Here is a 25823-nt window from a genome sequence, read left to right as displayed (position 1 = left end):
ACACATTCATATAAACCCCCACTCCCATTTCAGCATTTAAGATTTTCTTTGAATATTTTGCGTATGAATAGTGAGCTTGATCTGCCTGCTACAGTATTTTCTTCCTGCGTTCATCTTCAGCGTCTCTGGCTTCTGTTAACGGCTGTTTACAGTTGGTTTATTTGCCCAGTTAAAGAATTAATTGTGTGTTATTAATAGATCTGAAAGTTTTCCAACCATTAGTCGAAACTGTATGCAGTTAACATACACTTCTCTCAAGTAAAGACACTGTTTACAAATCGGCATATTAGACCGAATTGTAAAATAAAATATATTTTAAATTGTATAAATATTTCACAACATTGCTTTTCACTGCATTTTTGATAAATGCAACCTTTGCAATTATAAGAGACTTTTAAAACAACTAAAAATTCTTGCAAACTTCAAAATCTTTAAATATCCTGCTTTTATCAACATTTTTTTCTGGGAAAAAATATGGTCAAGGCACTCTAACTGTTACTTTAGCAACTATTATAATAATGGCTTTGAAATGAATGGTAAATGGACTAAGACAGTCTGAATATTGATGGTTGTGAACTTGTCAGAGGTAAATGAATATCAAATGAAATGTACTCCCGCTGGGAACAGTATGTGTCCATATATCTGTACTCACCGCGCATTAGCAACACACTCCAAAGTGGCCTCACTGACCCCGGCCACCACTGAAGTGTTTCGGGGTGGGATTACAATCACTGGAGCCACAGGGTCCGCAGGGGCCTCTGAATCTAAACAGGAGAGAAAAGTAATGGGAAAGGAAAAGAAGACCTTTAGATCTACAGTTGAAAAAGTTTCTACAGTCAAAAGTTTACATACACCTTGCAGAATCTGCAAAATGTTAATTATTTTACCATAACAAGAGGGATCAAACAAAATGCTATTTTTTATTTAATACTGACTGAGTAGGATATTTCATTTAAAAGACATTTACATATAGTCCACAAGAGAAAATAATAGCTGAATTTATAAAAATGATACCGTTCAAAAGTTTACATACTGTGTTGTTACCTGAATGATCCACAGCTGTGTTTATTTGTTCAGTGATAGTTTTTCATGAGTCCCTTGTTTGTCCTGAACAGCTAAACTGCCCGCTGTTGAGAAAATCCTTCAGGTCCCACTTGTTATTTGGTTTTTCAGCATTTTGTGTATTTGAACTCTTTCCAACAATGACTGTATGATTTTGAGATCCATCTTTTCACACAGAGGACAACTGAGGGACTCATATGCGACTATCACTGAAGGTTCAAAATGCTCACTGATGCTTCAGATGGAAACACGATGCATTAAAGGACTAGTTCACTTTCAGAACAAAAATTTACAGATAATGTACTCACCCCCTTGTCATCCATGATGTTCATGACTTTCTTTCTTCAGTCGTAAAGAAATAATGTTTTTTGAGGAAAACAATTCAGGATTTCTCTTCGTATAATGGACTTCTATGGTGCCCCCGAGTTTGAACTTCTAAAATGCAGTTTAAATGCAGCTTCAAAGGGCTCTAAATGATCCCAGCTGAGGAAGAAGAGTCTTATCTAGCGAAACAATCAGTTATTTTCTAAAAACATTTACAACTTATGTAGGGATGTGCACGAGTACTCGATTAATCGATTACTCGAACCCATCGGCGACGATCGAGCATGAAAATGACGATCGATTGACTCTAAAAATTTGCGCGGCTTCAGTTGCCGTTGTTTTAAAGTAACGGGAGAAGCACATCCACTACTTTATCATTGGCACGTAGTTCAAGCTCACATGCATTTTGTGTAGATAAATACAATTTGTAATATAACATTTTCATATTTATGTATCTAGGCTATGTGATTAATTTTATATACAATGCGTCATGTAGAAAAAGCGCTTCAGCTTCACCTCACGCTGTTATTTCTTTTAAATGTTTACTGTATACTGTGACGCAAACGCCCTGCCCCTTGCTTAAACTCCACCCCCCGATTAATTAAGTACTCGTTTCTCAAACCTGTGGATTAATCGAAATGAAATATGATCAGAAATGCCCATCCCTAAACTTATGTATTTTTTAATATCAAAGCTCGTCTTATCTAGCTCTGCGTGAATGCTGTGTATTCCAGTTCATGACAGTTAGGGTATGTCGAAAAACTCCCATCTCATTTTCTCCTCCAAAATCAAAATTGTCCTACATCGCTGCAGAAGTACCGACCCAGTGTTTACAAAGTAAACTTGCAAATAAGATCAAACACCCTTTACAAAAAAATGTAAAACAGCAATATAGGGTGATTTTGAAGTTGCAGGAGAAAATGAGATGGGAGTTTTTCTGGCATACCCTAACTGTCATGAACCGGAATACACAGAGTTCACACAGAGCTAGACAAGGCGAGCATTTGAGGTTGAAAAATGTATAAATTGTATTTGTTTGTAAAATAACCAATCGTTTTGCTAGATAAGACCCTTCTTTTCTTGGCTGTGATCATTTAGAGTCCTTTGAAGCTGTATTTTGGAAGTTCAAACTCGGGGACACCATAGAAGTCCATTATATGGAGAGAAATCCTGAAATGTTTTCCTCAAAAAACATAATTTCCTTACGACTGAAGAAAGAAAGACATGAACATCTTGGATGACAAGGGGGTGAGTACATTATCTATACATTTTTGTTCTGAAAGTGAACTACTCCTTTAAGAGCCAGGGGTGTAAACTTTTGAACAAAATTAAGATCTTTTGAATAGATTTTTTTTTACTTTGCCTAAATATCATATTTTTTCATTTAGTACTGCCCTTTGGAAGCTACAGAAGATACTTATGTTTCCCAAAAGACCAAATAAGTTAAATTTACCCTGATCTTCAAATTCTAAAAGTTTTCACCCCCCGGCTCTAAATGCATCGTGTTTCCTTTCGACTTCAACTGCACATCTGGCTCTAAAATGCCTGAATGCTGGTCTTTCAGCCTGGTCAATTCGATTAAGTTTGTTTTGGTGGTCCCCAAAGTACCCACAAACCTATCAAAACAAACCAGCCTAACAGTTTCACCATGCTAGGCAAGTTTAAGCAGTTTTCACATAGGAAACATTAAGCGAGTTCTACACTAAATCAGCCAACACGAGTTACGGTATTACCACTCTCAAAAAGACAAAAGCCAGAGAGTTCAGCTCTTTATGTTTTATGCTTGCCTGAAACAGAATGTTTTGAATAATTAATCTTTTGGCAGTGGTCCCGTAACATGCTCCAAACGATGGGATTCCCTCCCCCCACCCCCTCTTGCGGCTGTTATGCGAAATCATTCTTGCATGAAAATACGCTTTTTCCATTTTTAAAATGACCCAAGCACATCTCTAGTCTAATAGTGAAAAATTAAATACTGCCTGTTAAATCGGTTTCATTCTTTCCAGAGGAAAATTAGAGAATATCTAAAATATTGAAACCTTATGATAATGAGGACTTAAATAACTAAGTCGAATGCTGGAGTCAAGCCTTTGATGTCGAATTTGGCGAAATGCATGAAGGAGCTGCTGAACTCTGTCAAAAATGGGAACTCCATGCGCTACTCTAGGTGTCCTAAAAGGGACAAGCTGCTCCAATTACAGATAGCATCTGATGTGACTTATTAAATATGTCAAGGACCGTGCAGAGGCCATAACCACATATTCAGGATGGAGAGAACCAAATGTAATGGTTTAATTGAAAAATTGGCCCAGCTTTAATCTGAATATTGTCAGTGACCTTTAATATTCACAAAAAGAATATTAAAGGTCACTGCTAAAGATTGCATTTCGCTTTATGATTTATGTTTGTACTTTAGGCTACAATTCCGGCAAATATTACAATATTGCAAGCTTGAAGTATTTCTTGACAGAAAAGACAAACTTCTCTACATCATGTGGACGGACCCAAATGTTTCAGTGAAATGAAACACTAAAAACATCAATAAAAATCCATGGAGTTCTTTAGAATTCTCAAAAATCGCAAACGTGATGCTAATTTGAACTAAATCTCGAACACAGTGTAAATAGAAATGTGCTTCTTATTACTAAATTTCCTGCGGTCTTTTGTGTCGGTAACAGCCGAGACCAAAACAGATTGCGTGGGGCGCATGGGCCTCCCTCCCTCCCTCTGTATTTGCAGATGGGGCAACCCTTTGCAATACATTAAGATATTATTGGAAGACTCATGTTTGTTTTTGAAGCAGGGAGAGAAAAAATCCTGTGGTGTGATCATATGTGAGGAGTGGAGTGTGTTTCAGGGGATCCTCTGGTTGCTTACTTCTGCTTCAGTGGATATGTTGCCTCACCTGTGGCCATGGGAGGCAATAATCTAACCAAATTCCTCAGGGATGGGGTAAACAGCACAATTCCTTCTTTTTACCACATGACCACCATTGGACAAATGAGCCAGATATCAGTTTCTATATTCAAGGAGCTTTGGTTCCTCAGCTTCGTCCTTTATCTATTCGTTTATGAATATTAGGTTACTCTATCTCTTTTTCCGTGTATGCTTCTTATCTCGGCTGAGGCTGAAACTCAAATAATTGTATTAGGTCTGTTCCTGGGCTTCTGAATATGTTCTTTGAATAGCTAGCCAAGGGTCTGAGTCAAAGTAATTCTCTGCATTACTTCAATAGCAATTATTTTGTCTAACCAAGTCCACAAAGGCACACTAACGGGATATTTCACTCCAAAATGAAAATTCTGTCATCATTTAAATGATAAATGATAATATAATTTTCATTTTTAAGCAAACTATCCCTTTAAGGTGAGTTGAATATGAAATGTGTGTAGTATGAAAATCTACCACGATCTTCCTCCGCCTCAAGTCTCAACATTCATTATGAATTCATTAAACTGCTTGTAAATCAATTATTTCTCACGAACGCCAAAAGTCTGATGGTGTCCACAGAGCAGAAATGGCATTTAATTGAATTCTAGCTGTAAACTCCAAGACACTTCATTCAGGAGAACAGAGAACCATGTGTTTAGGACTAAATAAATGAAAGATTGCAGTATGTTTTATAAGAAAAACCAAGTCAGTCTCCTTCAGAGTTTCATGTTTAGTTTGTTGCCATTTCTTTGTAATTATTTCTGAAATTTACTAGCAATTTCTGAGTGGAAATAGTTTCTATACCACTATTTAGTTAACGTACACAAAGATAAAACAAGATACAAACAATTATCCTCCACTGGTGTGAGGTTTGCAACTTGGTTTTCTAAGACATCTTACCATGTGATCCACGGAACTTCTTGTTCACTGTCCGGCAGCAAAGGCAAAAAGAAAGGACAAATACCAGCCAAAACAGTGAATTTACAGTATGTACTGTATATGCACAGTGGGATTCACACAAGTAGAACATGTTATGGCATCAAGCTTCAACCTTAACTTTAAAACACGAGGGCAACGATTGGCCAAGAAATGTTGTTTTTAAGGACCAATTGGTGATGTAAGAACATTTCCCACTTGTGTAAATCATATTAAGGGATGTTTCTTCAACTATGGGCACTCTCTTCAGTTTATTTCAGTGTCACAAGTGTACATGCATACAGTTTTTTTCATAAAAGTTCCCACCACATGGCCATTTCCACAACATCTTAAGTGATATAGAGCATTTTATACTATACTATGATGGAAATGATAGTGGTGGAAGTGAATTTTGAACATTTTTGGAATAAAATACTTAATTTATTAGCCTTTCTAAGGCTGATTACATGAAATTAAATAATAATATTTATGCTTTTTGCATAATTTACCAAAATACAGCTTGACTGGAAAGTCACAAAAGTTTTCTTATATTTCATATTTTATAAACTAATGTATCCTTTGTAACTAAGCAGACTAACTGTTTTATAAACATAATAATTAATATTTTTATGGTAGATATCCATTTTTTAAGACTGAAAGTCTGGATCTGGGATAAGGATAAAATAATCTACATAAACATCTGTACATAAAAATCAGTTAAAAGGAACAAAACAAAATAATTCATAAACTGCAAAAAGAATGAAAGTTTTAATGTGATCTTAAACGGCACTTTCAGAATAAACATTTCCTTATAATGTACTCACCCCCTTGTCATCCAAGATGTTCATATCTCTTTCTTCAGTCAAAAAGAAATTAAGGTTTTTGAGGAAGACATTCCAGGATTTTTTTCCATATAGTGGACTTCAATGGGGATCAGTGGGTTGAAGGTCCAAACTGCAGTTTCAATGCAGCTTCAAAATGCTCTACACAATCCTACACTTTTAAAAATAAACGCTTGAACATCTGTGGAACCTTTCAAATGCAGAAAAGGTTCTTTATAGTCAAAAAAGGTTCTTCAGATTTGTAAAATGTTCTTCAAAATCGTTCTTTTGGGAACTGTTCACTGAAAGCCAGAGACTTCACAATAATGGTTCTTCTATGGCATCATTGCAAAAAAAAAAAAAAAACATTTTGGAACCATTATTTTTAAGAGGAATAAGGGTCTAATCTAGTGAAACAATCTGTCATTTTTTAAAAGAAATAAAAAATTATAAACTTTTTAACCACAAAAATGATATAAATTTGACTTTCTTTGCACGTTCACTTTGTAAACACTGGGTTGCGTAGTTAAGTCGAGCTTGTGGTTAAAAAGTATATAAATAGTAATTTTTTTAGAAAACGACTTATCTTTTTGCTAGATAAAACCGCTATTCCTCGGCTGGGATTGTGTAGAGCCCTTTGAAGCGGCATTGAAACTGCAAGTTGGACCTTCAGTCCATTGATATCCATTGAAGTCCATTATATGGAGAAAAATCTTGGAATGTTTTCCTCAGAAAACGTAACTTCTTTTCGAATGAAGAAAGAAAGACATGAACATCTTGGATGACATGGGGTGAGTAAATTATCAGTGAATTTTTATTTTGAAAGTGAATTCTTTAATATAACAAAAAGAAAAAGTTTTAATTAAAATCTACCTCTAGAGCCTCTAGATAAGTGCACAAAGTTGAAAAAACACCCATATACAGCAGGGACAAACTATATAATTACTGAAATGTGAAAATGAGATCATAATATATTTTAAAAGGTTCACAGTGCACAATGACAATATATATGCGCTTCTATATGGGGCTGTTTTTACAGCATCACATCAACCCTGAGACTCAAATAGAGATAATGTACAAGTACATGACCTACAGTTAATTGCAGTTGAGATGTGAAGGAACATGCCAGAACAGCCTTTTCAAGGCTGGAGAGAATTGGGCTGAGACGATAAATAGCAGCGGAGGGGTGAAGACGTCCTTGTTTTCCTCCCCTAAATCTGTCGTCGCCCCTAATTTACACAATGCCTAATGAATTCCTATGAAGCGTGAAAAGGTGATCTGATACCACAGTACACACAGAAAAAAAAAAATCGAAAGAAAGGAGAACAGCTGGCAGATTGACAGGCAAAAAAAGACACTAACGCTATAAAATATTCAGTGATTCAGGGACTGAGAAAACTTCAAGGCACATGTAGGAGTTTCTTCAGAAGGTATTGTCACACAAACAAGGCCAGATGAGCGAGCCGGGCGTCCGCGGAACACAGCTGAGAAAATATGAGGAAATATGTGCATTTGTAGATAATGCCCGGGAGACAAATATTTGCTTTGTTGTCACACGGAAGGTTTAGTATGGACGGCGGATGCCGTGTGTCGCTGTTAACAGCGGCGGTCCACCCGCAAGCTCAGGACAGACATGTGATTTCAGGCCTGTGAACAACTGACACCTGCAGGGAAGCTGGATTGACATAAGAAACCCGAGGGTCTATTAAATGAACCAGCTCTGAATCAAATGCAAGCTTATTCACATGCTTGTTCCATAATTTATGCACTATGGGGGTATTTTTCGGTATAAATATTACAAGTAACGCAAGACAACATTTCGAATTTGTCATGCCGTGTGACAGATGCAGCCCCAAAAAAGCAACATTTCCAAACAAGTGAATAGCAATGGAGTCTGATGCTGTCGCTCTGACCTCATCCACACCTCGTGCTGACAGCTGATGTGCGATTTCTGATTCTAAGTGCTGTTTCGAGCCTGCTAGTTCTGTGTTAAGGTGAACCGCTGGCAGGTGTTAGCCGGTGAATAAAGACAGAGCTGCGGCTATTCCGGTGCTTGTCAATGGCACACGAGGGGTTCGTTTCCTTGCGGGCTTGTTCTGCTTGTGTTCTGTCACTTGTTTTGCCTGGTAAGGAGGGGGTGATGGTGCTGGTCTGGGTTGCCCCTGAGGCCCTGCAGGCAGAAGCTGGCTCTCAGGTCCTATTTAGACAGATTCCACATAAATGGATTTGAACAGGATCGGTGTCCCAGGCTGCTTTGGGTGTGTGAGGGCTTGATCCATATTCATTGTTAGTTTGTTTGGCATCTCTTCATGGACAGACCCTGCTGTGGCCTTCACTTTTTCTTTCGCACATCTAACCCCATGGGCAGCATGCTAACTCATTCAATGTGGCATGTCAAAACGGGACGAGCTCCTGAGGATTGGGACAGTTCCGAAAAAATTGCAAAAATGTCATTATCATTTTTTTTCTCCATACAAAGACAGTTGACCTCTCTAAAGTTCCAGGAAACTTCACGAAAAAGTTTACATATAAATATAAATTCTAAATCCACATAAAAAACTTCACACATGGCTTGTGTGCTATATTCTAAGAATGAAATTTAAGTCATTATAATTGTTAAAATCAAAATGCATTGCAATTGCATAAATTAATATTAAAGTTTCAAAGAATAAATAAATTATATTAACTTAAACAATTATTATCAATCAAGTATTATAATACATTTACAAGTCGCGTTTCTCTTCCAGCAGGAGGCGCTTTCAGAATGGTACACAAAGCAGCGCAGCAAATGACTTTGAAACGTGCAGCGCTCATATTTATTCAATGGATAGCCTTTTGAAGTTTCATCACAATTCTTGTCTTTCAGTCCCCCACATTTAAGACCACCTGAAATCATAATTAAGACTTTCTTAACCCCTAATAACACTGCAGTCATCAATAAAAATTAAGAGCTTTATTTCAAGAACCGACTTTCAAAAACAAACTTTACACAAAATATGTTTCTTTTTATTTTTTTTCCCCACCATGTTTGGGGCACAAGAAAAATATTAGGGGACTAAATTAATATCAGCATATGAAGTATAATCGTCTCTCATTGTCTCTGAGAGAATGCATGTCAGATGCTGAAAGCACTGTCAGTTTTTACTTTCACTTTAACATATTGCGCAGTTTTCACGTTGCTTGTGTGATATCCATTGGCTCACCTCCATGGTTCAAAACATAAATATTTATAAAAATACAGTATATAGAAAAGACATATCTTTAAAATATTGCGACGTAACACCAACGTAAAGCCATTGTTTTTCACTCACTGAAAGCTATCTGTCTCGATCTCTGCTCTCATCACTGGCTGCCCGCACGACTGCAGACACACCCCCTCTTGAAATTTCGGCATTACGTTTTGCAAATCGCTATCCGTGGGTCTTTCTCAGATATAATGAAATACGTCCACACCGCAGAAGTGTTGCTTCAGACAAGCACGTGCATGCTGCGGTTTCTGTTTGCGTCAACATACTGTTTTGGCCGTGTTGTTTCGGTGATAAAAGTCTTTCGGCTGAAAACCGAAAATGCACTTTTGGGCCATTTTCGCCCGAAAATTTTCAGCGGCCGAATATTCGGTGCATCCCTAATATAAATGTAAGGAATTATTAATGCTCCATGTTGCTTTAAAACAGGGGTCCCCAAACTTTTTTCTGAGAGGGCCACATTATTTTATTTTCTTTAATGGGGGGCCGGGTCAGTTCATCAAAGAAAATACCATGGGCCGGACTGACTGCTATTATTGTTATTATTTTATTACGATTTTACCTGTATTTATTCTACCTTTTAATGCTAGAATATTTTATTTTGTTATGCACCACACAGACAAATGATCATTTCTTTTCAAAAGATACACAGGTGCATCTCAATAAATTAGAATGTCATGGAAAAGTTCATTTATTTCAGTAATTCAACTCAAATTGTAAAACTTGTGTTTTAAATGTAATGCACACAGACTGTAGTAGTTTAAGTCTTTGATTCTTTTAATTGTGATGATTTGGCTCACATTTAACAAAAACCCACCAATTCACTATTTCAACAAATTAGAATATAGTGACATGCCAATCAGATTATAAACTCAAAACACCTGCAAAGGTTTCCTGAGCCGTCAAAATGGTCTCTCAGTTTGGTTCACTAGGCTACACAATCATGGGGAAGACTGCTGATCTGACAGTTGTCCAGAAGACAAGCATTGACACCCTTCACAAGGAGGGTAAGCCACAAACATTCATTACCAAAGAAGCTGGCTGTTCACAGAGTGCTGTTTCCAAGCATGTTAACAGAAAGTTGAGTGGAAGGAAAAAGTGTAGAAGAAAAAGATGCACAACCAACCGAGAGAACCGCAGCCTTGAGAGGCTTGTCAAGCAAAATCAATTTAAGAATCCACTGTGTTTTTTGAATCCCACGTCAAACTCAGCATTCATCATTTTCAGCGCTTCCACAGACTTTTCAACTGGGAATGGGGCCACTGGTTTCTCAGCTGAAAAATTTTGGGTAACTGGGAGATGAGTGAAGTCTTGCTTTTGCACCTGTCCCACAAGCAGTGCTAGTTTCACCTCAAATGCTATTGAGTCATTTTGTCATCGCTCTGAATTTTCTAGCTGGCTCACGCATCACCTGTTCGATTGCGATGCCACATTATGGTGAATGTTCTGTTGGTGAATTTAACAAATAATTAGGCTATGTTAATAACTAAGGGAAATTTTAGTTTGAAAGCCAACCTTTATTATCAAATACAGATATAAGTAAAACATATATTTACATTTTTTTATTTTCATTTTTCCTTTTCAAAATATTTCTCTGGCATTGTTCAGAGGGCCGGTCCAAATGTGGGGGCGGGCCGCATTCGGCCCGCGGGCCTTAGTTTGGGGACCCCTGCTTTAAAATAACATACCATCTGCAATACACCTAACCGATAATATGAACAAAAGCAAATGTGACGTAAAAACACAAGAACAAGAATGCCGTTTTAGCTTATTTTTCAATCTCTCTTCTTTCAGCTCTTTCATCCTAAATCATGTTTTATCATGGGATTTGTACCCAAGGATTACACATCCTAAATCTAATTCTGCACCAGCTGAGCTACCGAGCAAGCGTTATGTCCGTAAGGCAAAACATATGGAGCTGTAATCATAACTGTTTACAAGTGCTCATTGTTTTACCCAAGCAGCAACCTCCCGCTCTCTCTATTGAAACCAACACGGAAGTGACTTAAACTGCAATTCATCGACTGGCCGCTAAAGACTGGCTGCAGAAGAGAGTCAATCCCATTGACTCCCCATGTTAAAATGCCCAACTTTACAGCAGAAAAAAGTATGTTTACAGCCTGGTACAAAACGTGGTTTTGGTCTATAAAGCTAGTTTTGCCCTTCATGTCAACTGTGAGGGGGGTGAACTCATCCGTTTAAGTTATATTAAAGTTTTGCATAATTAAGGGCGTGGCCACTTGAGTGACAGGGGGATTGCCGCTGCTGTCAACACTGTCGTGCTAGGTGGGCGTGGTTTCAGCAACCAGCTCCACCCACGTCCCGCCTTTTTGCCAATTTTCGATTATCCGGGAGTGATGCACGATGACGCGATTCCAAGATGGCGACGGCTGACTCCCACCCACTATAGGCTTCAAAATCGCTCTTCAGAATCCTACGGGTGACGTCACGGACACTACGTCCATATTTTTTACAGTCTATGGTTTTACCGCACCTAGTATTCATTTATGTTGGTAACTGCAGTGATATGTACTTATTGATACGCATTTTGTGTCTTGCAAAAAAGTTCCCACAGATAGAAAATAACTCTGAAACTATAATAGCCCTGAAAGAATGATTATAAGAAATTCAGGGAAGTGAGTATATTACAAAATCTTTTGGGTGAACTATCCATTTAAGGACCTGAAATATGCGTTTCCTCGTTGCTGGCACTAAAATAGCTGTAAGCTCGTCTTAGATAAAACCACAATATTAATGCAAGCCTCTGTGCCGGTCACACCTGCAAACAGCCATGGAAATCCTGAGTTAGACATTCTCAATGTGACGGATTTGCCAAACGTCTATTCTGCCAAACCACGGATTTGCCTGTTAGGTTACAGAGAATGAGAGTGAATGTGCAAGACTGGGATATATTTCCCAAGCTCACCATGGTTTACGCTGTTTTGCGTGACGGCCCCTTAAATCTAGAAGCTGGTGTGGAGGCAGAGTTTTTTTTTAAGAGACTTCGTTACCAACTTCCTGAAATTGTGTTCAGGTAGCACATAGCGGGTGTGGGATAATTAGCCTGAGCGAGACCCCGCTCTCTTTGAGTCTCACATTTCAGACATGCACTTTTATTGTTTCCCCACACACGGCAGGCAGAACTTCAAAGTAATGGACCTGAAAGAAACACCAGTGACTACAGCACACCTCAGCCTCTTTCTGAGTCTAGCATGGCCAAAGAATATTTGATCATTATTGGGCGGAATGCATAAAACTGTCGTGACAATATCTGCTTATGCTACCTCATTAAAGCAACAAACATTTTACTTTGCTTCAGGATATCATGTAAAATAAAATATAATGTATAAATAAATAAACAATCCTATGCAACTTACATGGTTTTATCCTCTGCTGTCGCCCTCTAATTTTAATAATCCGATCTGGTCCAGTGTGGAAATATTGTACATACGAAAAATGTGATGTGATTTAGCCTTTTGGCCCGTCTCTTTAATGCTGAGAACTTTGCAATAAAAAAGTTTAAATAAGAGAAAGTTTATTTCTCTGGGGTCAAGTGAAACGCTTTCATCTTATAAAAGCACACCCTTTTCACTAAGCTATCAAAGGAGCTGTCAATCAGCAGGTTTCCCCTGGGCATTCAACATGAATTGGACAAAGCTGCAAATGTGCTATATGCCTTACTGTAGGTCTGGTGCCACCTACACGGAAGCCTTTCATTAAATAAATCATAGGGATATCCTCTTTTTGTGTTCCTTTCTAATGGATCTGCATTTCCGAGCAGACCCCACTCAACTCGCTTTTGAGATTCCACGAGGTGTAAAAAGCAAGATGCATTGTTTAGGCTTTTGTTGTCCCAGGTAAGGCACTGCATTAGCTCTGCCCATAAAACAATAGATGGAGTGCGGACAACTTTTTAAAAATGGAAAGCCTCAAACAGCTTTCCTCCAGTCAGATAGCTACAGGGTTTCTGCCATCTCAGATAGCACTCAGGCTGCTTAGCATTCCCTCCCCGCGAGCTCATCTTATCGATTGACACTTGCATTTCTTTGTAATGCAGACGGCTGAACAATAAACACAATCCAGGCTGTTTGGTTCTTATTCTGAGTCCCAAATATCCCCATCAAAACAAGTGATCCCACCCTGTGTGACCCACAGTTCAGACAGGTGAGTGATTTCCCACAACACATTGAAAGAGTGGTGAAAAAAAAGCAATGAGGACGTTGGATCCTGGAAAGTCAGCTCTGACGTTGACACAAGGTGACCTTTTCGGTGGTCCATGTCAATCAAGTTGAAAGACAACCAGAGATCTGCCCCTAAACTTTAAAGAAGCTTGGTATTTCACCTGGACGAAGCATGACTGGGTGTCTAGAGGTGGTGTGGAGTAAAAAGACATGCGTGATATGCTGGAGGATCAAGGAGATCTATAATACCTGGAGAAAGCTATCTGTTAGTATGCAGTAAAACAGGCCTGGACTGCACAGAGAGATATAAAGAAAGAAAGAAAGAAAGAAAGATAGAAAGAAAGAAAGACAGACAGACAGACAGAGAAAGAAAGAAAGAAAGCAAAAAACAAAAAACGAATGAATGAACAACAGACAGAGAGAGGACAAATGACAGAGAAGAAAGAAACAGATAGACAGACAGATAGACAAAGACAAATGATAGAGGAAGAACTAAAAAGCAAAAAAAATTAATGAACGAACGACAGACTGACAGACAAATGACAGAGAAGAAAGAAAGAAACAGATAGATAGATAGATAGATAGATAGATAGATAGAGAAAGACAGACAGACAAGAAAGAAAGAAATACAGACAGACAGAAAGACAAGAAAGACAGAACGAATGAACAACAGACAGACTGACAGACAGACAATTGACAGAGAAGAAAAAAGAAAGAACGAATGAACAAACGAATGAATGAACAAACGACAGACAGAAAGATAGACAGACAGATAGACTAATGACAGTGAAGAAAGAAAGATAGAAAGAAAGAAATAGACAGACAGAACGAATGAACGAACGAACAACAGACAGACAGACAGATAAATAGACAAATGATAGAGAAAGAAAGAATGAAAAAACGAATGAATGAACAACAGACAGAGATAGACAAATGACAGAGAAGAAAGAAAGAAACAGACAGATAGATAGATAGATAAAGACAGACAGACGGATAGACAATTGACAGAGAAGAAAAAAAGAAAAAAGAAAAAAAGAACGAATGAACAAACAAATAAACGAACGACAGACAGAAAGAAAAATGATAAAGAAATAAACGAACAAACAAGACAGACAGACAGACAGACAGATAGATAGACAGACAAATGACAAAGAAAGAAAAAAATACAGACAAAATAGAAAGACAGACAGACAGACAAAAAAGATAGACAGACAGACAGACAGACAGACAGAGAGACAGACAGACAGACAGATAGACAAATGACAGAGAAAGAAAGAAAAAGGAAAGAAAGACAAGAAAGAAAGACAGAACGAATGAATGACAGACAGACAGACGGACAGATAGACAAATGATAGAGAACGAAAGAATAAAAAAAACAAAAGAACGAATGAATGAACGAACAATAGACAGACAGATTTTTAAGACAATCACCATAGACAAATGCACAGGAAATTATGTCATGATGCAGACTGACTGATGGAATCACAAGAATGTGCCCAGTTTCAAATCCTTCAGTCATTTTGAATTGTGATGAGGAGGGCAGCAGGCAGGGAGAAATAAGATTTTAAGCCCTCCTATTAAAAAAAGTTCTTAGCCAATGGAGAAAGCTGTCCTAGTTTGGCCATCTACCAGCAGGGGCTAACAAGGACACGCTAACCAGCCATACCATGACCCCTTGGGTCTGAATGAGCGGCTCGAGGCGGTACAGCAGACACCAGCCATACGCAGCAGGACCACGCTTTCTGGCGTGTCTCAGCAGTAATTCACTTCATTACAGCACTCGACCCGAGAGAGAGTGAACTCGCCAGGTGTAAATAAGCATCTAATTGGATAGTAAAATAATTCCCAGTCACTGAGCCTGTTAATAAAAGCAGGTGAGGACACTTTTTTCCAATTAATGATTTAATTATGCCTCTGCAGTGGGAACGTACGGCACCGTTGGGGTCAGGAGTACTAGTTTCAAGCCCTGTGCAGATAAAGCGTATACCCTCTCTGCTCTGATCAAAGGCTAGTTAAAGTAAAAGTGCCTTCTTGTCTTCTTTCCAGACTTTTGCTGAATAAATGTTTTGAATTGGCAGCTGGCCCCGTCAAATTAATGTGCGCTTGTCCATTTATCCGGAGAGTGGTCTTGCAATTCAAAATGTGTGAGAATGTCTGGGAAATAATGAGGACACCAACTGCTTTTGCACAAATTAATTAGTGTACAGCGATGCGGATGAACAACAGAGTGCAAGATTCAGGTTAGAAAAACAGCCTGAACCGTTTCAAATAAATGCTTGTCCAGTAATCATCCAGAGAATAGACTTCTCCTTCAATGATTCAGATGAGCTGACAGCGTGCACAGCTGTAGCTCAAAAGCGTTTTCCGCCTTTCTTTTCCCTCATCTCATTAATATCTCATTCCTCTTATGCCCAGACTGGGTATTCAAACATCTGTGGCTCAAATAAGTATAAATAAATTAAACGTCTTTCAAGGTGCAACAGCAAAAAACAGCCATTCTATTAAACATACAGTGGAGTCCAAAAGGCTAAGGCCACTATTGAAAATGCTTCCTTTTTTCTTCTTTTTGCAATATTTATATTTCAATTACATTATCAGAAATCATTTCAAGTATAAAAAAGTTCCTCTTTTGCTTTAATATCAACAGCACTAACTGTATTTGCAGTTTTACTTACGCACTTTATTAACTTAAGCTTAAAGGGAGTTCACCCAAAACTGAAAATTACCTCATGATTTACCTTACCTCAACCATCCTATGTGTATATAACTTTCATTCAAATGCAATTAACATTTGATTGTTTTAAAAGCAAGTGCAAATATTATGTGACCAAAGCTAAACTGACAGTTGAGCTTTCGTGTTTACTCGGTTTCACATCTTATGTGCGTTGATCAGTTGTAAATAAACGTTATTTAAATCTAATTTTATGAATGATGTACTCACCTGTCGATCTCTAAATTCGCGTAAAGACCAGGATGAGCAAGTGACAAATGCTTGGCAAGAGTTGGTGTGTTGTCTTCCTGTGGCAACACATGATTTATAGCAATGCTTGCATACAAGTGCAGTAAGGTCAGCTCGTTTACCTTTATCATCTGTTTAGTATGCAAAATAATGCCATATTTCACTTCTACTGTTGTCTTTATTTACTAGCATCAAGCGCGTTGATTAAGTTTTATCTGTTTGATGATCTATTGCGTTGTTCTGTTGTCACATTTACACGTTTCGCAGCAATTTGGGAAGCAAATCACCGCCTACAGGTAAACTTTGGAACAGCAGCGTTTAAAATACAGAATGGATCAAAATGATATAACCGTTTGAAATAAAATACAGGTGCTGGTCACATAATTGGAATATCTTCAAAAAGTTGATTTATTTCACTAATTCCATTCAAGAAGTGAAACTTGTATAATGTATACATTCATTCCACACAGACTGATATATTTCAAGTGTTTTTTTTTTGTTTGTTTTTTTTTTATTTTGATTATATTTGACAACTAATGAAAACCCCAAATTCAGTATCTCAGAAAATTAGAATATTATTTAAGACCAATACAAAGAAAGGATTTTTAGAAATCTTGGCCAACTGAAAAGTATGAACATGAAAAGTATGAGCATGTACAGCAATCAATACTTGGGTCTGTCTATCTGTTAGCATACAGTAAAACGGGCCTGGACTGCACAAAGAGAAAGAAAGAAAGAAAGAAAGAAAGAAAGAAAGAAAGAAAGAAAGAAAGAAAGAAAGAAAGAAAGAAAGAAAGAAAGAAAGAAAGAAAGAAAGACAGACAGACAGACAGACAGACAGACAGACAGACAGAGATAAGAAAGAAAGAACGAAACAACAAAAAATGAACAACAGACAGAGAGATAGACAAATGACAGAGAAGAAAGAAAAACAGACAGACAGATAGACAAAGACAAATGATAGAAGAAAGAAACAGAAACACAGACACACAGATACACAGATAGATAGATAGATAGATAGATAGATAGATAGATAGATAGATAGATAGATAGATAAATACAGACAGACAGAAAGACAAGAAAGAAAGAACAAATGAACGACAGACTGACAGACAGACAATTGACAGTGAAGAAAAAAGAAAAAAGAAAAAAGAAAGAACGAATAAACAAATGAATAAATGAACGACAGACAGAAAGAAAAATGATAGAGAAAGAAATAACAAACGAACGAACAAGACAGACAGAGCGATAGATAGATAGACAGACAGACAGACAAATGACAAAGAAAGAAAAAAATACAGACAGACTGAAAAGTATGAACATGAAAAGTATGAGCATGTACAGCACTCAATACTTAGTTGGGGCTCCTTTTGCCTGAATTACTGCAGCAATGCGGCGTGGCATGGAGTCGATCAGTCTGTGGCACTGCTCAAGTGTTATGAGAGCCCAGGTTGCTCTGATAGTGGCCTTCAGCTCTTCTGCATTGTTGGGTCTGGCATATCGCATCTTCCTCTTCACAATACCCCATAGATTTTCTATGGGGTTAAGGTCAGGCGAGTTTGCTGGCCAATTAAGAACAGGGATACCATGGTCCTTAAACCAGGTACTGGTAGCTTTGGCACTGTGTGCAGGTGCCAAGTCCTGTTGGAAAATTAAATCTGCATCTCCATAAAGTTGACCTTGGACCTCAAAAAACACAGTGAACCAACACCAGCAGATGACATGGCACCCCAAACCATCACTGACTGTGGAAACTTTACACTGGACCTCAAGCAATGTGGATTCAGTGCCTCTCCTCTCTTCCTCCAGACTCTGGGACCCTGAATTCCAAAGGAAATGCAAAATGTACTTTCATCAGAGAACATAACTAAGGACCACTCAGCAGCAGTCCAGTCCTTTTTGTCTTTAGCCCAGGCGAGAAGCTTCTGACGCTGTCTGTTGTTCAAGAGTGGCTTGACACAAGGAATGCGACAGCTGAAACCCATGTCTTGCATATGTCTGTGTGTAGTGGTTCCTGAAGCACCGACTCCAGCTGCAGTCCACTCTTTGTGAATCTCCCCCACATTTTTGAATGGGTTTTGTTTCACAATTCTCTCCAGGGTGCAGTTATCCCTATTGCTTGTACACTTTTTTTCTACCACATCTTTTCCTTCCCTTCGCCTCTCTATTAATGTGCTTGGACACAGAGCTCTGTGAACAGCCAGCCTCTTTTGCAATGACCTTTTGTGTCTTGCCGTCCTTGTGCAAGGTGTCAATGGTCGTCTTTTGGACAACTGTCAAATCAGCAGTCTTCCCCATGATTGTGTAGACTACGGAACTAGACTGAGAGACCACTTAAAGGCCTTTGGAGGTGTTTTGAGATAATTAGCTGATCAGAGTGTGGCACCAATGGTCTTCAATACTGAACCTTTTTAGCCTGGCTACCGCCAGACCACGTTATGACTTCGTCATGATTCGTGGTCTGGGAACCACATGTTCATTTTCTCGTATTTGAGGCGTGGTTTACGAATGCCCAGAGCCGTTTATTGGGCGATACAAATGTCTATCAAATGCGCCTGTGCGTAGCTCATAGCCAATCGTTTCAATAATACTGGATGACGTATGTAGAGCGAACGCCAAAAGTTGCTCTTTTTTCAAAATAAACTTGCGGTCTAAACTACTTAGAACACTATACACCGTGTCTACACCGGACGCGACAGTTGCCGCGCCGCAACAGCTAAAGTCTGTCTACACTGGACGCGACAAGGCGACCGTTGCAAATCATTTAAACTTTGTGTGAGCACGTCATAAATAGAATGCGGCAGCAGATTACTGTCGGGCCGCGTCGCGCCGCATAGAACCCCAGTGTAGACAGCATAATAGGTTCTAATGTCATTTGTCGCGTCGGGTCAGATAACTTCGCGTCTGCTGCCATGCTGGATCCATAGTAACAAACTGCTTCGGTGAGTCGCATAGAAGGCGTCATCGTCTTGCTGCTCCCTCCCCGTTCTGTGATTGGTTCCCTATCTTAGGTGAAAATTAGGTCCATGGTTTCCAGACTGACTAGAAGCGTGAATAAAATCGCGCTGCGCAAGGCAGGATGGGGAAACCCAGGCTAGAACCTTTTCACAATATTCTAATTTTCTAAAATACTGAATTGGGGTTTTCATTAGTTGTCAGTTATAATCATCAAAATTAAAAGAAATAAACACTTGAAATATATCAGTCAGTGTGGAATGAATGTATACATTATACAAGTTAACTTCTTGAATGGAATTAGTGAAATAAATCAACTTTTTGGAGATATTCTAATTATATGACCAGCACCTGTATATACCGGTATTTTTCCAGTACCGGTATACCGCGCATCCCTATTCCACATGGTCCCGGGGGGTTAATAAATGCCTTCTGAAGCAAAGCGATGCATTTGTGTAAAAAATATCCATGTTTAAAACTTTATAAACCATAATCTCTAACTTGAACCATGTTCACAAGAGAGTGGCGTTCCAACAGATGACGTAGGAAAATATGCTAGTCTCGCAAGAACCAAGTTTTGTTTAAAGCAAAGGGAAACCAGTCTCCTCTTGGCTTATATTGAAAAAAAAATTCTTCACAAATCCTTTTGCAGTTTTAATTTGTAAATTTTGGTCTCTCTGTGCTTCCTAGCTTCCTACGTCATCCGTTGGAAAGCTTCTCTCTTGTGTACACAGGTACAACAATTAGCTGAAGCTAGAGATTACAGTTTGCCATTTTTAAATTTGGAGGAGCCAGAATTTTTTTTATGTAACTCCATTAGAGACAGAGCAATGCTCCAACGCTCTCCGTTGACTGTGTATTGCGGGAAGTGGACTCCTTGTCTAAAAGCTTCTATGAGACAATGTGTGCTGTAAACAAGCTAAAAAACACATAACTAAGTTTTTATAAGCTTTTGACCCAAAAAACGAGTGTTTAAGGACACAAATAATTGTAGATGTCAGGGTATTTCACGTTTAGTCATTCAGTTGGATCATTCCTCCAACAAAAGGAAGGTAAGGAAAAGGTGCACTCACATAGACCAATAAAATTTAGTTTCTCAATATATCTCCTCCTTTCAGGGTGGTGAAATAATTCTTTGACATGGTTAAAAATAATGAATGTTTACTGGTGGTTAAATTTCCCTCGGCGGGCGTAGTTCTCAGAGTAAAATGACACGTTGCGCTCTACTTTTGCGTTCTTAAACACTCATTATTTTTTTGCGTGAACTATCCCTTTAACAATCTTACAGATCTATTTGGTTAATGAGAAAGTTGCTCCAGTTTTTCTACCATATAAATAATATAAGGCAAATCCAGACAAATAACAGTGGGTTTTATAACCAATGTTATTTCAGCTCAAAAACATATTCTGAACTGAAGCTCAGAATCGACTTCATCCCAATTACACTGGTTTCACAAAAGCAGGTTTTGAAATCATTATTTTACAGTGTCTCGCCCTTGTGCTTCCAGACACTTCAAGCAAATGAAGGCTCACTAAGACCAACTGCGGCATCATTGATAAGGAGAGCCTTCGCACTACAAAAAAAAAAAAACATAATGTATAAGAGCGGTAAACGCCTTGAATCTGAATCCACACCGCCGGAAGGGGAGAGCTCGGGATCTGTCGGAGACGCCGGCTGCCTGATCTGAGTGCTGCAGGCAATCTCACGGGCTTAAATGTTACACTCCCTCAACACCAATCTTCAGTGTCAGAGGTTCCTCCTGTACTCACCTCACCAGGGAGATCATTACGGAGCTCCATCTCCCAGCAAAATTACATGGCCGGCACCTGAGTTGACCAGCTTGGAAATTAAGTTGCACAAGTACTGTGGGGTGAGGTGCGGTGGGATGGGATGGGGGGTGGGGGGATAATACAATATGGATCCTCCCTGGCTCCTGACTTCTGGCTTTTCGCCTATGGAAATGTCTTATCTCTGTCTGGAGAAATCCCAAAGTTGTCTAAAAATCCAAAGCACTAACTTAATAGAATTCTACAGCAAAGCACTGACTGACGTTATCTAGATTGTAAAGGACAGAGTGCATTCGCTTTAAATAAGACACTTATTAAAGCTGCAGTGTGGAATTTTCTTACTACAAAATGCTTTAATATAATATAATATAATATAATATAATATAATATAATAATAATACCTTTCTGGTCCTTGAACATGTCAGTTGTGTTGCTGTCTAAGCAGGGTCAGAAATCTCTCAGATTTTATCAAAAAATATCTTAATTTGTGGTCTGAAGATGAACGAAGGTCTTACGAGTTTGGAATGAGGGTGAGAAATTAATGATAGAATTTTCATTTTTGGGTGAACTATCCCTTTAAGACAGAAAAATTACTATATTACAATATACAGTTCTATAGTTATAATATAAAATACTTTGTAACAGTTTAGGCCTATCATATGTTAAAAATTACTGCACAAACTTTACTATAATATTGAATGGCTATATTTATCCCCAGAAACTAAGAAAAATTACAGAAATTGGGGGAAAATAATCTGTATCAGTATTGATATGGATAATACTTGCTATTATTTATAGTACTTACTAAAAATGCCTTTAAATTACATTAACATGAAGATTTAAATGAAGTTTGATTGTTAAGTGTGATTAATCATGTTTAACTACAGAATAATATTGTGATTTGACTGAATTTGATTTGAATTGATTAACAGCACTAAATATACAGCTCAAAACTTTGGGGTTTTTAAGATTTATTTTAGGTTTTGAAAGACAGTTCTCAGAAAGCTGCATTTATTTGATCAAAAACACAGTAAAAACTGTAAAAGTGAAATATTATTTAGTTATTATTAAAATAACTGTTAACTATTTGAATATATCTCCAAAAGTAATTTATTTCTGTGAAGGCAAAGCTGAATTTTCAGCATCATTACTCCAGTCTTCAGTGTCACATGATCCTACATAAATCATCCTAATATGCTGATTTGCTGCTCAAGAAACATGTCCTATTATGATCAATGTAAAAGCAGTTGTGCTACTTAATCCTGATGAATACAAAGAAATAGAAATCTTCTTACAACTATGTAAAAGTCATACTGACCCCAAACTTTTGAACAATGGTGTAATATAACATAATGCGGCACTGTCCCTTCCATAATACAGTATTCGTGAGAGAAGTGCTAGGCATACATGAGAGACGGATGCAGATCTGAGTTTCCTGAGCTGCTGCTGTGAGGGGGAATTTCTTCCCAGCCAGGACGTGAGCACACTTGCTCTATGAGAGAGGTTAATGATCCGGCAGTCAAGGGGCTCTTCCCATGAGACACAGCGGGAGATTAGCACTCTGCAGTCGGGCTCAGGAAGAGTGTGGTCTGAGGTTTAGTGATGATGAAGGCTGCCCGTTACATTCACAGCCCACTTGTGCATAAGCACACACAATGGCGGGACATCGCCGGACTTCCTGCCTAACTGCTGACTGCACGGCTGCCGTCCCCGAGGGGCCCGTCGGTGGCAAAACATACGCTGGTGTCGCCGTCCGGTCGTATAGTGCATGAGAAAGGGTAAATAGAGGGGGGAAAGAAAGCCGTTTCTCGTCCCATTTTATGACTGCACAGGAAAATGAAAGTCAGAGAAAATGAGTTTCTCTTTGCTTTCTCTTCAAAGCAATCCCCAGTTCCCTGCAGGTAAATTAAAAAAGAGGGACTGCTGTTTGTCAGGAAAATACTCCTACTTTTAAAACTATTTAAATGTAAAAAGGATTTTAAAAGCCAGATATAGCACCTCTGCAGAGGATCCTTTTAAATGTGGCACTAACAAAAAGCATCATTGCGTTCACTTTTTTTTGGACTTTAGAATATGTATGATGGTAATATCCTGGTACGCTTTGAAGTAACTCTGAGTACTATTTGAATATCACTGCACATGCAGTGATCAAAAAGTAACTTATAGAGGTTCAGTTTTCCAACTAACAAGCAACTTTTTGATATGTAAAGTGTATTGCAGATATCTTTAAAGTGAAAGGATACATAATGCAACACTGCCAGGTTTTTATATTACATAACACACTGTTTAACAGCCAAGGCTACTATACTAATAAATTAAATTCACTCTTAAACTATCCTCCCTCTCAAAAGTAGTGCTGAGGGGAAAGATTTTTTTTAATAAATCAGTTCATTTAATGAAATTAACTAGTTAAAAAAAACATCTCAGGTTACATATGTAACCATAGTTCCCTGAGAAGGGAACGAGACACTGCATCCTCTAGTGTTCTCTAGAGGACGCAGTTCGAGTTCCCTCGGAAGGGAACGTCTCAGGTTACGTATGTAACCATGGTTCCCTGTGTTTTAGTTTAAATAACTGTGTTAAATAAACAATATTTTATAGGTATTAACAAAGTTTTGTTAATGGCTTAATATGACATAAATATGTAGTAGAAAATCCATGAAAGATTAACGTTATTTGAAAAAATCCAGATCGTTCTATACATATTTTGGACTGGTGGGGGGGTGGGGGGGGGGGCTACTTGTTGCTATTTTTACCAGAAGACAACTCAGAAAAGTAAAATACTGATACGATGACCACAGCTACTGAAAGAGCTTACTTTTGGCAATGGATATAAGCATAGGCTTAAGCCAAATGCCGTACCATCGATTTTCCCCTACAAGGAATCTAAATGTCCCCTGATATCGAGTGAAATCTGAGCTGAGAAACTCCTTCAGTGGCTGCAGCATGTTGCATGTGTTGCAAGATGGCATCTAGTGTTTCTTGTCTCTGCCATTTGTAAGCTCTTTCAGTAGCTGTGGTCTACTAAAAGCCTCAAAAACATCAGGGCTAAACGAACGAAGATGCAGGAAGGTTCATTCATCCACAGGCATCTTCCCATTCTTTTCTCCTCTACTTATCGCTAGGAAAGCAGTGAAGACTTACACTGCTTCTCTTATTGCCCTTTGACTGAAAATTACAACCAAAAGCCACACAATGCGCCATCGTATCAGTATTTTATTTTCCGAGTTGTGTTGTGGTAAAAACAGGTAGTGCCAGTAATCATCGATATAATAGTGCTCCCCACAGTCCAAAACATGTATAAAATGATGATTTTCTTTTATGTTCTCCTTATGAACTTTTTGATGCATCCAGTTTTGGTGTAATGGACTTTCAATGGAGGAACAAAAAGGTTTTACTGAAAATATGTTCAGTTTTGTTTTGAAGATGAATGAACGCCTTATGGGTTTGGAACCAAATGAGAGTAATCAACAACACAATTTTCATTTTTGGGTAAACTATCCCTTTAAACTTTTTAAAGCAGCTTTCTCTGCACTATGTAGATGAGCATGGTCATCAAACAGCACCATGATATACATATATCAAAGTAAAATTTCCTCTAAATGACTCCAAGACTGGTTTTAATTATCTCTGCAATTCCCCCGTAACCCTCTTTTCATATAAGAATGAGTTTTCCTCAAACATAAATCATTCTTAGCACGAAGGCCATGACAGGGTTGTTGTAATCGGCCCAAACGCCCTCTATGTCTTTTAAATGAGTAAGCGAACACCCTCATTCTCAGGCTAAAGCTAATTACGCTTTAATTGCACTGATGGCGCTGTGCAGCCTCGTTCTGCGCTAATATTACAACAGCCTAAACGCTCCATGCTCAACAAATGTGTGTAAAATGACCCACCGCCATTAGCATATTTGAGCCGTCACAAAATGCCAGTGTACTCCGGCAGTCATTCCAGGAGCTCAGAGTCATCAGCGGCTCTAGATACCCTCTGCATAGATGTTTATGATTCCTTTGGCCTTGGGTTGAAATCCAGTGGCAAATGCCAACAGCATTTCGGTAAGTGCTCCTTTATAGTCACAGCATTAACATCCATTGTTCAGACAGCATTGCAAAAATGGCTTTCGGCAATTTGCTTCAGAGGTTACTCATACAGACGAACAGAATGAGGAATGATAAGCATCATCTTAAGAATACACAATGGAAACATAAAAGAGAGGAGGTGCCAAATTATTCTCTGACTCCCCGTGATGCCTCTGTTTGCCAAAGAGTTTTGGCCTCAAAGGCCAGTCAATAAATGTGTGTGTAGTTATTGCACTCTGACACAAGATAAGAACTGCTTTGTCCACTTGACAGCAAACTTTATTAAAGGTTCGGGTCATCGAAAATGACAATTTTATCATCGTTCACCCACCCTCATGTTGTTCCAAACCTGCTTGACTTACTTTCTTCTGTGGAACACAGTAAGAGATGTTTAGTAAAATGTCCAAGCTGCTTGCTTTAGTACCAACCTTCAAATATGACATCAAACAAGCTGTCCATGTGACTAATTCCAAGTGCTCAGAAGCCATATGATAGCTTTGTGCAAAGTAGGGCTGCCCTCAAAGATTTTTCTGGTCGTCTAGTAGTCATTCATTGTAAGCATT

General features: G+C 38.4%; 1 protein-coding gene across 2 annotated transcripts in view; it reads right to left on the bottom strand.

Moving 5' to 3' along the window:
* Positions 1 to 25823, bottom strand: part of sdk1a (sidekick cell adhesion molecule 1a) — a 452163-nt gene that overhangs the window by 152000 nt on the left and 274340 nt on the right. For both annotated transcript variants that reach the window (XM_073838832.1, XM_073838837.1), the window contains exon 6: positions 653 to 764. In XM_073838832.1, the coding sequence (XP_073694933.1) occupies positions 653 to 764 (112 nt within the window). The remainder of the gene's footprint in view (positions 1 to 652; positions 765 to 25823) is intronic.

Source organism: Garra rufa, chromosome 1 (genome assembly GCF_049309525.1).
Source record: "Garra rufa chromosome 1, GarRuf1.0, whole genome shotgun sequence".
Lineage (NCBI taxonomy): Eukaryota > Metazoa > Chordata > Actinopteri > Cypriniformes > Cyprinidae > Garra > Garra rufa.
The sequence above is the reverse complement of the archived record's forward strand: the minus strand, read 5'-3'. Positions and strand labels throughout refer to the sequence as shown.